The sequence below is a fragment of the Leopardus geoffroyi genome, chromosome B3 (assembly GCF_018350155.1).
Source record: "Leopardus geoffroyi isolate Oge1 chromosome B3, O.geoffroyi_Oge1_pat1.0, whole genome shotgun sequence".
Taxonomy (NCBI): Eukaryota; Metazoa; Chordata; class Mammalia; order Carnivora; family Felidae; genus Leopardus; species Leopardus geoffroyi.
In genome coordinates this window covers 41,880,702-41,893,604 of record NC_059337.1, presented here as the reverse complement: position 1 = coordinate 41,893,604, position 12,903 = coordinate 41,880,702, and the positions used below count along the sequence as shown (strand labels likewise).

At 43.4% G+C, this 12,903-nt stretch overlaps 2 protein-coding genes across 8 annotated transcripts in view; both read left to right on the top strand.

Moving 5' to 3' along the window:
• Positions 1-2,941, top strand: part of RAB8B (RAB8B, member RAS oncogene family) — a 56,596-nt gene extending 53,655 nt beyond the window's left edge. The window contains exon 8 of the mRNA XM_045449495.1: positions 334-2,941. Within this exon, the coding sequence (XP_045305451.1) occupies positions 334-426 (93 nt within the window). The 3' untranslated portion in view covers positions 427-2,941. The remainder of the gene's footprint in view (positions 1-333) is intronic.
• Positions 2,942-12,172: 9,231 nt separating this feature from the next.
• Positions 12,173-12,903, top strand: part of APH1B (aph-1 homolog B, gamma-secretase subunit) — a 137,959-nt gene continuing 137,228 nt past the window's right edge. For 6 of the 7 annotated variants that reach the window (XR_006704637.1, XM_045449487.1, XM_045449485.1 and 3 more), the window contains exon 1: positions 12,174-12,388. Coding sequence is in view for 6 of the 7 variants with exons in the window: in XM_045449487.1 (XP_045305443.1) it covers positions 12,276-12,388 (113 nt within the window). In the remaining variant the exon portion in view is untranslated. Of the gene's footprint in view, positions 12,389-12,903 lie in introns of all 7 variants that reach the window. The other variant, XM_045449488.1, reaches the window with a different exon arrangement.

The window sequence follows — 12,903 nt, the reverse complement described above, 5'->3', positions numbered from 1 at the left end:
AGAGGATTGCCTATACCAATATCTTAACATCGTTTCCCTCATTACCCTTGAAATTTTACAGTCCTTTGGCTATAATTTCTCTGAACTGGAAATAGGAGCTTCCTGTCTAATATATTGTTAACATAAAAGGTGCTATCCTAAAAATATTTTTCCCGTTTGAATCCGCCATTTCCAAAGAAACAATGTCAGAGCCTAACGAGTTACTTTCTAATAAAAAAAACTCTACTGAATACGCATTTATGGTTTTATTTGATATTTGTGTTTTTTAGATAATTGGATCCAAACCATGAAACTTCAATTTGCATGGTAACTTTATTATCTTCCCTTTTTTAGAATGACAGCAATTCATCAGGGGCAGGTGGACCAGTGAAAATAACAGAAAACCGATCAAAGAAGACCAGTTTCTTCCGTTGCTCGCTACTTTGATGAACTCTTTCTGAGAGACTGCAGCACACCTAAAGGACCCTTTCCGGCTTCTCTGAAAGCACAGGTCAGCCAGCCTCAGAACCACACCGCCCGGCTGCTGCGGAGAACACCACTGAACCTAGACTTCTCGACACAGAACGCCACGTGGGTTCCAGCCTCGCGGCCTAGAAAGATAACAGGCTCCTTTTTTCAAACATGGAAGCAATGAAGTGGAGACATACGCAGGACTTAACTTGTTTTTTCTTTGGTTTGTCCCAGAAGCTGCTATCTTTCTTTTTCACTTTGCACATCAGTGTTAGCCTGTCCCTGCTACAGCACAGTCTCAGACTCGTATCTGCACACTTTTGCCTTGTGAAGTTCTAGACAAACTTGTGCACTTGGGGGTGTTTGAAAAAAGTAAAACATTTAACGCAGAGATTAATATGCTAAAACTAAAAGATGTTGGGTCTGGTTCATGTGGCCAAATGTTATCGCATTGATAGAATTTTTTTAAGGGCTCTAGTTTGTGATTTCCTTCAATAAGAATCATTAAATTCTGATAAAATTCATCTTAAAAGTTCATAAAAATGTCCATCTATTCATCAGAGGCCGCAATTTATTTCTCCAGATTGTTGAGAATTTTGCTTCATTCCTGGCCTTTTGGTCAGAGAGTTTGGGTAGCTGAAGAAATCACTTTTTCAATTGATTACCTCTGCCTCATCTGTAGAAGCTACATTTGGAAATCACCTTAAGCTCACTTTTCCTGGGGTTTGTATTCACTGTTCTTTCCTATTTTTGACCTGTTGTAACTGCTCAGTTATCTAAAACATAACATATTTGAACATTGTTGTCTGTTTCTAATTGTGAACTTCCTGAGCTGAATTTTATACAGGCAGAGAGATGTACCATTTGGGTTTTATTTCAGCGTCCTATTGTTCTGTCACATCAGCATATGTAATATATTTTTTTCTTAGGTTCACTCCCTAGCTTGCTGGTTTCGTTTGTAATACCCAGTTCCTACTGTAATCCCTGTCTGCAAGAGTTAACAAGAATTATATTTAGACCTTTGTTCGTAGAAAGCTTACCTACAGGGAGAGAGATTAACTTGTTGATATAAATTTAATAGAGATAGCTCTTGGTGATGGTAAACATAATGATTTTTTATTCTGGTTTTATTTGGGCTTCTTTTTTTTTTTTCTTTTAAATAAAGATAATGAGACCTAGACCTAGTGCAGCCTCTAGGAAAAGTCTTGCCCTTTTGTTAGAGAAAATATGAGTAAGGTTTCCATTCTAAAACAGCTGTTGTTGAATGCGTAGAACCCAGTTCCATCTGTTCAGGTTCATTGTTACAGAACTTAGTCCAGTCATTTGGGTCAACGCCAACCAAGAGCTTAGCTGCCTTTCTCACCAAACACTGGTACTGGTATACCTTTTGTAGGTGAAACCTTCACTTAAGAAAAAAAAAAAGTATTTAGTGTTAACTTATGTGCCAAATTCAGATAATTTTGACATTGCTTTTTTCCTAGCCTTCAGTGTCAAAACACAGAAGGGAGTAATAAATCGGTGATTAGGGAAATGAACTCTCTTAATAATCACTCTTCCTGTTAGGTCCTTTTTGTTTCATGGAGGGTACCACCATGCTCGATAGTTTAGAGTGGAGAGGAAAATGGAAATGGATTGCTTGTTACCACAGAGCATTGTGCTTCAAATTAAGACACAGCGTTAGAATGCTTGGACCAGTCAACCTTTATTTAGCACTTGTTTGAAAACTTACGTCCAGTTTAGCAGCAGCAAATATACCAGAGCTATTTTTGATGGGTACGCTAAACTTAATGTTGACAAATTTCAGCCTTCTTGATTTTTTTTTTTTTTTTTTATTTACCTATCGGTTTAGAGGCACCTGCTGGTGTCCCAGTATAATCAGTAATTGCTCGACTGAAAGCTGATTGTACATCTACCGTCTTAAAATTAGATACGTTTTTGGAAAGAAAAAATAATTTCTTAGAAACATCTTGTCTTTGCTAATTTTCCGAAAAAATATCCAAGCGGTTAAGCTTTCTGAATGGTAACAAAGTACTTTCTAAAAGGCAAGTGCTATGACACCATGTATGAATGTAATTCTAGTAATTTACCTCTGACTATTTGGTGTCTTAACACTTTGGTTTATATCTCAGGGGTTGTCTGCAAACCAAAACTGACATTTTCTGTGGTTAGACTTTTTTTTTTTTTTTTTTTTGTAACGGAATGCTTTGCTTCTGATTTATTCCTTCTTTCTTCTTTTGTCTTATATGGGTTAATAATTAGTCTCCATGAATTTCCCTTTGAAAGAGCCTGTAAAAGTGATGAGTCTAAAAGTGCTCTTTGAAGTAGCAGCAATTTGGGGATATATGCTCTGTTATATAGAAATAAATTGTCCTTGCTATTTTCTTACATGTAGCTTTGCTGAATTGTATATAATTTGAGCTAAGACCATAGGAAATTCCCTTTCTGCATGGTAAAATGCCCCAATAAATACTCCACTTTGCTTCATAATGTACCTACAGTGCATTATTTTTTCTATTTGTAGATGAATTTAGTGACAGATAATTGTCTGTTCCCTGCTGAAACTGAAGAAATCTAGTTTTGCGTGAACACGTTTGTGGTCTTAGGGGAAAGGTACACGCAGACTTTGGCAGCAGTTAGTGGTTCGGTGGCTGCACTTTATTGTCAGTGTGCGAATTTTTGACAATGATTGGACTAGACCTTTTCAAATAGAGTCTGAGGATGTCAGACCATGAAAATGTGCTGTAACTAAGTTAGCATGTGAACCAGTTGATTGTAAGACGTTTCGCTGGGAATTTATTTTCGCTATGTTTTACTTCATACAGATTATGAGAAAATAACCACCTGTGCGTCGGTTAGGAGGCTCCACAGGGTTTCTTACTATTTACGTGAGCATTTTGTGCAGTCTTTGTTATAAATGTTCCGAAGACTATACTCTTTACTCTGAAGGACTATTTTTTAATTATACCTCATTTAGCTAACTAGTATTCTAATACCTGGTAGAAAAACAGTGAGCCAGCCTTTAAGCATCCGGCACCATTTAGATTTTATGTTTTGTTTTGGACTAAAGACATCATTGGAAGAGGTAGGAGATAGCTTACTTTAGAATAGAACATACATGTCATATCCACTTAGTGCAAAAAAGGTATTCTCGCCCTGTCTACATTAAGAAATTTAGCTGTGCAATATAGATAAATGTTTGCAGAAATTTCTAAGTAAGAGATTATAACTCCATTTTACGGATTCTGAATGCTGAGAATCTGTATTAAGACTTATAAAGTTTTTCCTGTGAACAGTAAGTGATACATTTAAGGAGACTTTCTTTTCTAGTTCATGACTTAGATTTCTTTATAAATTTAGTACTTAATCTTTAAAGATGGACTTCTGAGCTTCAAATTTTAAAACAGCCTTTCATTACGTTGGTTTACTTAGCTCAGATTTTAAGCACTCATTTCTGCTGTCGGGTTTTTTAGAATTTTTCTTTTAACAGAAAGGACCATTCCTTTTCCTTCTTGTGATATCCAAAGAAGGGAGGAAAAAGGAATGTCTAAAAATGAAATTCCTTGTCCTAGAGGTACAGGATATGCTAATAAAAATTTAAATCCCAGCACAATTTTACAGGAGAATCAGTCTTTTTTTTTTTTTTTTTTTAGACTAATAATATTAATGGGAGTCATGGTCAATATGAAAAAATTCTAAATGACTGAAATTTACAGAAGTGAAAATTAGCAAACAGTTATTTTAGGGATATTTTCAAATTTTACTTTGTTTTTTGCAATGCTTGTGCCATATGCAATTGCATTTCTTATTGCCAAGAACTAATAGAAACTTCTTGTTTCGTTTTCTTACCTTTTTTAAAATGTGAATTTAATTATTATAATTCATTCCTATGGCCTTACAGATGGGTTTTATTTTGTTTGTTTGCAGCTGACACTGTAGTTCCTTTAATGCAAAACGCCATAAACGATTTGACTAAAATCATGCCCCTAGTGGGAGATATCTAGTCTTTCCATAGAATTGTCCTACTGTGTATGTTTCGGCATTTTTTTTTTTTTTTTTTTTTTTTTTTTTTTGCTTCAACGGCTTATTGTGAAAAGCTCCTGCAGATAAAGTGAACCTGTCATGTGGTTAATCTTGTTTAAGCCAATTCATTAACTGTATACTGATAACTGATGCTGTGTTTTTTTTTTTTAATGGACTTTATTCCAGGTGAACTTTTTTTTACAATAATGTTCGTCTAAAATAAAAACTACATAATGAAAACACCCCCGACTCTGAAGTGGACTGCACGTTTAAAAAATGTTTCTTCAAATTTGCTAAGCGTGTGTGATTCAAACCGTGGTCGACTTAAGATATGTGAGCAAACATATCTGGCTTGAAGTTGTTTACAACTTAGAAAAATGGCCACATCTGCTCATACCTACATCAGCATACATTGAGGTTGTTCTATTCTAGAACTGTAGCCTTCCCTTCTTAGTCCTCACAAGTGTAGTTTCTGTTGTTTCGTTTTCCCTTCCAAATCCCATGGATTGAGGCCCTGGACCTCTTGCTGTCCTACCACTATGCTTGTGCACATTCCTGGCCATAGCCTTTTGCATTCAGCCCCACCACCATTTTGAACGCTCACGGTTCTCGAGCTTCCTACTTCTCTCCCTTCACTCATAGTAGAGAGGTCTTTCACCTCCTGCCTCACAGAGAAAAGCATCAATCAAACACGAGGTTCTTAGCCACCTCTTCCTCCCCAACCGATAGCTTCCTGTGGGCTGGCTGCCCATCGTCAACCCTCATCCTCACTCCTTCCCTTTGGAATAGAGGCATCTTTTCCATTCTGTGCACTTTGCACCACTGCCTCTTCTCTGAACTCTTCCTCCCCCCCTACCCTTCAGAGAACTCGCAGCTCTTTCTCTTCTACATTTACACCCTTCTCCTGTGTCACCCCTGTCCCTTCAGCATCTAAGCAGCCCTGATGTTTGATGTACCTGCAGCAGATCCCAGGGGAGATGTCTAGTAGGCAGATCAACTTGGAAGTTGATCCAGCCTTTGGCCTCGTCTCTGTCTCACCTATTGCCCTTTTTCCTCTTCTGTTGTAGCTAAGCTTCTTCAAAGAGTCGACTACAGTTACTGTCTTCAGTTTTTCAGTTTTCATTTATCCCTCAGCTCTCCTCCAGTTTGGCTTCCACCCCTGCCACTTCACTGACATTGTATTTACAGTTGCCTAGTTGCTAAAGTAGCTGACAATTTTCAGTCCTTGCCTGGGTTAACCTCTTGGCAGCATTTGAGCAGTATATCTCTTCTTCCTAGAAATGTTCTCGTGACGGCTTCTGTGACAGTGTTCTCCTGGTTTTCCACTTTTTCCAAAAATAATTTCATCCCTTTTCATGGCTTTTAAATGTTCATAACTTCTGTGGTCAGCTGAATAATGGCCCCCAAGGATGTTCATGTCCTAATCTCTAAAACCTGTGATTGTTACTCTATACAGGGAAAGGGACTTTGCAGATATGATCAAGTTAAGGATCTTGAAATGGGGGATTGTCCTGCATTATCGGAGGGTGGGGAGCATGTAATCTCAAGAGTCTTTATGGGAGGGACACAGGAAGAGTTGGAATCAAACAGAAACTATGTGATGACAGAAACAGAGGGAGAAAAGGTGTGATCGTGAAGGGCTGTGAGCCAAGGAATGTAGGTAGCCTCTGGGGTCTGGAAAAGGTGAGGGAAGAGATTTTCTCCTAAAGTCTCCAAAAGGAACCAACCTGGCCCTAACAGGTTGGTAAGGTGTATTTCATAATTCTGCCCTCCAGAACTCTTAAGAGAATAGATTTGTGTTGCTTTAAAGCCACTAAATTGTGATTATTTGTCACAGCAATGATAGGAAACTAATACAGCTTTCAAGTTTATATCTCTAGCCCCAACCTCTTTGCAGATGGGCAGACTTCCAAGTCGATCTGCCCACCGGACATCTCCCCTGGGATCTGCTACAGGTACCTCAAACATCAAATACAGTCTGAAACTCATACTCAGCTCTCCATCTTTCCTCCTCCCCAGCAGTTCCCACCAACAGCCCTTAAACCTAAGAGGAAAAAGCTCTTCTCCTTTTCCCTTCCTTGTGATAGATAGCATCATCACCTACTTAGATCTGTACACAGTTCACTAGCCTCCAAGTCTTATTTATTTATTTATTTATTTATTTATTTATTTATTTTAATTTTAACTAAGTAGGCTTCACGCCCAACGTGAAGCTTAAACTCACAACCCTGACATCAAGAGTTGCGCGCTCTGCTGACTGAGCCAGCCAGGTTCCCCTTTGGAGCATTCTTTTTTTTTTTTTTTAAAGATTTTATTTTTAAGTAATCTCTCTGGCCAACATGGGTCCCAAATTTATGACCCCGCAATCAAGAGTTGCATGCTCAGTAGCCTCCAAGTCTTATAGATCATACGCCTTAATCTCTTTCTAATCTGTCCACTTGTTCATTGTTTCTGCCTCTGTCTTTGTTCAGGCCTCGTCATCTTTCGCCTAGATGTCTGCAACCTCTCCTAACCAGTCGCCCAGTGTCGAATCTTATTTTCCTCCAAGCCGGTTTTCACAGTGCCAACAGGCTTTTAAAACTGTAATCTTCAGGGGTGCCTGGGTGGCTCAGTCAGTTAAGCCTTCGACTTCAGCTCAGGTCATGCCCGGCTCGTGAGTTTGAGCCCCGCGTCGGGCTCTGTGCTGAGATCTCAGAGCCTGGAGCCTGCTTCGGATTCTGTGTCTCCCTCTCTCTGCCTCTTCCCCACTCTCTCTCTTTCTCTCTCTCTCTCTCTCTCTAAAAAATAAATAAGAATTAATGGGGCGCCTGGGTGGTGCAGTCGGTTGAGCGTCCGACTTCAGCCAGGTCACGATCTCGCGGTCCGTGAGTTCGAGCCCCGCGTCGGGCTCTGGGCTGATGGCTCAGAGCCTGGAGCCTGCTTCCGATTCTGTGTCTCCCTCTCTCTCTGCCCTTCCCCCGTTCATGCTCTGTCTCTCTCTGTCTCGAAAATAAATAAACGTTAAAAAAAAATTAAAAAAAAAAAGAATAAAAAAAAAATAAACTGGAATCTTCTATCACTGTCAAATTTAATCCTTCAGTGATACCTCATACCTTGGGGTATAAAAAGCTAAACTCTTTAGCCTGGCAAACAAAGCCATTTACCACCCCCACATCTTTCTCTCCAGCCTTGGATCTTGTCATACCCTAACTCATACCCGTTTTAAATGTCACCAGTAATACACCACGTTTTGTCATTCCTTTTCTTATGCTACTCCTTCTGCTGACTCCCTACCCCTTTTCTGGCTAACTCTTCCTTATCTTTCAAGACTTACTAAGGGTTTTTCTGGGAAGACTTCCTGCACAACCCATCCAGGTTAGGAGCCCCCTCCTCTGTAGGAACAGAGTGTCACTGTATCGGATTCAAATTGTCTGCTTATTTCCTTCCCACTAGACTCTAAGCTCCCAGGAACTTGAATCTACGGTATCCTGTAAGGAGCCTGGCACATAATAGGTGTTTAATAAGCGCTGGAGGAATCAGTGAACTTCATCAAAATTAACATGTTGTTGAAGAAAGCGAAGTAATTTAGGAGTTTTTTCCCCCATTTACTTCTTAGAGAAAAATTTAAAGTAAATTCATCTATGCCTCAGTAAGTATAGCAAGAAAAAGAGGAGCTTCATTATCTGGTTTTTATTCTAGCCCTTACCTTACATTATTTTAGTCTTTATTAAATACAGAAGAATTTCCTTTTAATAAAATAAATCACCCAGAATGCTACCTATGTATTGATAAATTGAGTAAACTTTTTCTCTCCTTTTCTTCATGTGTCCTACCTTCAAAATTTGGGTTTTCCAATATTGGTTCCGGGAATATATAAGAATTCCCCCATAGCAAATAAAATTAATATCTGTCCTTCAGAAATGCCCTGCTTTCTTTCACTTTGAGGCCTTTCCACTTGTCCATCCATTTCTCCCCTGCTTCTCATCTTTGCTAACTCCTAAGCAGACACCTGAGTGAGTGCATGTTCTCTTTAGCAAAACCTCACACATCCGGACTGCGTGCCCTTCCCTCTTCCTACACATTCTCACAGCACCTTATACCTGCCTATCCGGCTTCCCACTAGACTGTAATCTTCATGGAGACAGGAGCACATCTGGCTCCTCGTGGATTCCCTTTGCCCAGCATTGTGCCTGATAACTTCATCGCTATTCAGCATGCATTTTGAATGAATGAATAGATGGTTGAGTAACTCTGAATCTATCAGCACTACCAGAAACAAAGCTCAAGGGAGTTCATTAGTATTTTGTGAGTTACACATAGGTATCTCAAAGCCTTATCTGATAAATTGCTAAAATGTGGTATTACTTTTGTACCCCCCCCCCCAACCTCCCTGCCCACACCCAGCTTCCCACATGCACCCAATTCTGAGGAATTCCCAGCAGTCTATATCCAGAGCCATACCATGTGCCAGCCTCTTTCTGCCAGTCACCTCTTAGGGATTTAACCATCATCACTTAGTACCTTATGTTTTCAAGTTTTCAGGGGACGTTAATAGTGCATAAAAGCTTGAGGAGTCAATAGCACTGCTACTTGGCCTCAAACTCCTCTCTTGTAAACAGAATTGTTGAAGTCAGTGTACAAGTGTTCTTCAAATAACAATGCATTATATAAATGTAAGGTGCTATTATTCAGAGAAAACTTGAAATCAGTTTTTCCAGTAAATAACCGTGAATGCTGAAGATGACTGTTTTCTTGGTGTTTTTTCCAATTTGGTCTAGTTGCTTTCTTTTCTCTTCCAAAAGACATCAGTTAAAGATGTCTTTACTGATGCAGGTGGGGGGGCGGGGGGCAGACCCATTACATTTTACATTACCTTCCCGTTGTTTTTAAGTGGATTTGAGGACTAAGATTGAACTGAAATATGGTCAAGACACTATGAATACAAATTGCCCCAACTTACAGTTCTGCCTGTTGAGTTGCCTACTACAAGATATTTGAGGCAGCTTTAACCAAGACACAAGATCTTAGTTACAATTGGGGTAATCAAATCATTAAAATAGGGATAAAAGAATACGTTGTTTTCTGAGGTCATGGCAGTAATTATAATGCTAAAAAAACCCCAGAATAGTTGCTATAACCGACTATTAAATTTAGCTCGAAGCTTCCTGAGAGTGCAATGAAGCCTGAATATGATGAGTTAGCTCTCAAAGCTGAGCATGTGTATCTATCGGGAGAAACAAAACTTTTTTCTAGCCCTGAACTCAAGTAGTAAAGCATGGATCTACTAAAGATGTTGAACAATGATAAAGTTTTATAAAATATGCAGGAAAAATGTAGATGGCCATTTGTGGTATAAAAATCTTAATTTATGCTAAGGACATGAGTCCATTATGCTTTGTGAAGACATTTCTGCATGGAGCTGAAGTAATGAAATTGCATCTGGTAACTTTGATTCAGATTAGAACCAAAAGAATATGTAATGGTGAGTCACTCCATCATTTTGAACTGTGGTCTCAACCTGAGTTTCAGTAGGTACTATATAAGACATTTCAAAATGAAGTATATTGTGGAGTAAATGGAAAGTATATATGTCTGTTTTCAGTGAGCAAAGGTGATGTTTTATCATAATTAAATACTTGTAGGGATGCCCAGGTGTCTCAGTCTGTTAAGCTTTTGACTCTTGATTTCAGCTCAGGTCATGGTCTCACATTTTGTGATATCTAGCCCTGCATCAGACTTTGTACTGCATCAGACTTTGCATCAGACAGTGTGGAGTCTGCTTAAGATTCTCTCTCTCTCTCTCTCTCTCTCTCTCTCCCTCTGCCCTTACCTCTCTCTTTCTCTGTCAAGATAAATAAAATAAACTTTAAAAAAAGGAAGGAAATACTTGTAGTTGTATTATTTGAAAGCCCATTATCAGAGGCGAGATGCAAAATATTTTCATTCAGGTCCTGGCTACCAGTGTTTCTCTTTTCAGTGTTCATTTCCAAGAGCTTTATTCATGATATTAAAGAATGAGTAGGAATGGCTAACACTTATATACCACTTACTGTGCAGGCACAATCCTCAAAATACCACATAAGGTATTATTATCATTATTATTCCCTTTAAACATGGAGAAAAATCTTAGATGTGAAATCCAGGAACTTAACCTTCTGATTTTAATTCTTAAACCTCTCAGAGGTTGTTCCATTAATATAAAGTAGCAAATGTTTATAAGTTCCATCTTTTAAATTGTTTAATTCACTTAACAGATATTTAGTCAGCACCTTCTAGGTGTGTGGAAACAGCAAAACAAAACAAAACAAAGCCCCTACCCCTAAAAATTTACATTTTAATCGGGGACACAAACGAGTAAGTGAAAACAGAGCAGGGAGATTTTACTGTTCGTATAGGGTGGGGGGTAACCGGAGAATGTCTTCAAAAACATCTTTTCGAAGACCTGGGGGTGAGGGGACAACATAAATAGAAACAACCCTGAGGACAGCTTCGTCCACCACTATTTCGTATGTGCTTGGGTTTTATATACGATGGAGCACGAAGTTCCCGCAACTGTGCAAATGGCAAAATGTGCTTTAAAAAGACACATTTAACTTTTACTTAAAAAGTTAAAATTGACAACTTTATTTAGAAATGGAATCCTGCTTCTGTCCGGCGCTATATTTCTTTAGGGGATCTGGAATCTTCCCCCGTTCAGGCTCCAAAGCGGGAGCGGCACCGGCGGCCTGATCGAAGTGTAGGAGTGGTGATGGTGGTTTCGGGGGCTGGGGGCCCCAGGCTAATGTCGCCAGGTACCCAGGGAAGGGTACCTCGGCATCCGGTCGGCCCTAAACGCCCAATTCGGGGGGTGGGGCGGGAGCTTGGCGATGAGGCCCGGCCTCCGCCCCGCCTTCCAGCATCAGCGCTTCACCCCCTCCGCTCCGCCCCGCCCCAACATCCCTCCGCCCCGCTCCCACCTGCCACCAACCCTCCGTGCTAAAACCCGTCCCGCCTGCCCCAGTTCCCTCCGCCGCACCCAAACACCCTCCGCCCCGCCCCCAGCTCCCCTGCACCGCCCTATCTCTCCGCCGCGCTCCGCCCCTCCCCCTTCTCCGTGTCCCGCCTCATGCCCCCTGCTGCGCCCCGCCCCCGCCCCGTCTCCAGCCCCCTCTGCCGAGCCCCGCCCCACCACCCCGCTTCCAGCCCCCTCCGCTGTGCCCCGCCCCCTTCCAGCCGCCCCCGCCGCGCCCCGCCCCGCCTCCACTCCCCTCCGCCACGCCACGCCCCGCCTCCAGCCCCCTCCGTCGCGTCCCGCCCCTCCGCCCCGCCTCCAGCCCCCGCCGTCGCGCGCTGCTCCCGCCCGGCCTCCAGCCCCTTCCGCCGCGCCCCACCTCCAGCCCCTCCGCCGCGCCCCGCCCCCGTCCCGCCTCCAGCCCCCTCGGCTGCGCCCCGCCTCCAGCCCCCCACCGTCGCGCCCTGCTCCCGCCCCGCCTCCAGCTCCCTCCGCCGCGCCCCGCCCCCGTCCCGCCTCTCCGCCGCGTTCCGTCCCCGCCGCCGCGCCTCCAACCCCCTCCGCCGCGCCCTGCTCCCGCCCCGCCTCCAGCCCCCTCCGCCGCGCCCCGCCCCCTCCCCGCCTCCAGCCCCCTCCGCCGCGCCCCGCCCCCGTCCCGCCTCCAGCCCCCTCCGCCGCGCCCCGCCCCCGTCCCGCCTCCAGCCCCCTCCGCCGCGCCCCGCCTTCAGCCCCCGCCGTCGCGCCCTGCTCCCGCCCCCGCGCGGCGCTGAGCTCTGTCGGCGCCTGGCGTACTTCGAGTCCCCGCCAGGCCTCCGGGCCGGCTTCCGCGGTCGCCATGACGGCGGCCGTGTTCTTCGGCTGCGCCTTCATTGCCTTCGGGCCTGCGCTGGCCCTCTACATCTTCACCATCGCCACTGAGCCGTTGCGCGTCATCTTCCTCATCATCGGGTGAGGCGGTTGCGCCGGGAAACCCAGGCCCGGGGCTCCCCTCCCCCGCCGGAGATACCGGCGATCCCCGGCGTCCGCACCAAACGGCTCGATCTTGTTGGGCTTGGAGGGGAGAAAGGTTGGGAGGGTTGAGCCGGGACCCCGGTCCCCTAGTACTCCTCGTCCTCCGAGGGTCGGCGGGAAAAGAACAGGACCCCCGGGACCCCACAGTGGGGGCTCTGGGGAAGGAGCTCACACTGGGTCTCAGAAAATCCTGATGCTTGGCTCCTGAGTTTTTGCCGAGGGTCCATGGGTGGGCTTTAGTGAGTCGTGAACCCATTAAAATTGCATGAAAAAATTGTGGGTAAGTTCACATATTCATCTTTTATATTTCTTGAGGGGGGAGGTCTCTAGTTTCCCTCAGATTCTCACAGGCATCTGTAATCCCGAAGGGGTTAAGAGCACATTAGCACCTGGGGCTTAGGCGCTTTTAAAACGTACGCATGCCCACCCCCTACCCGGATCAGCCACTTCGG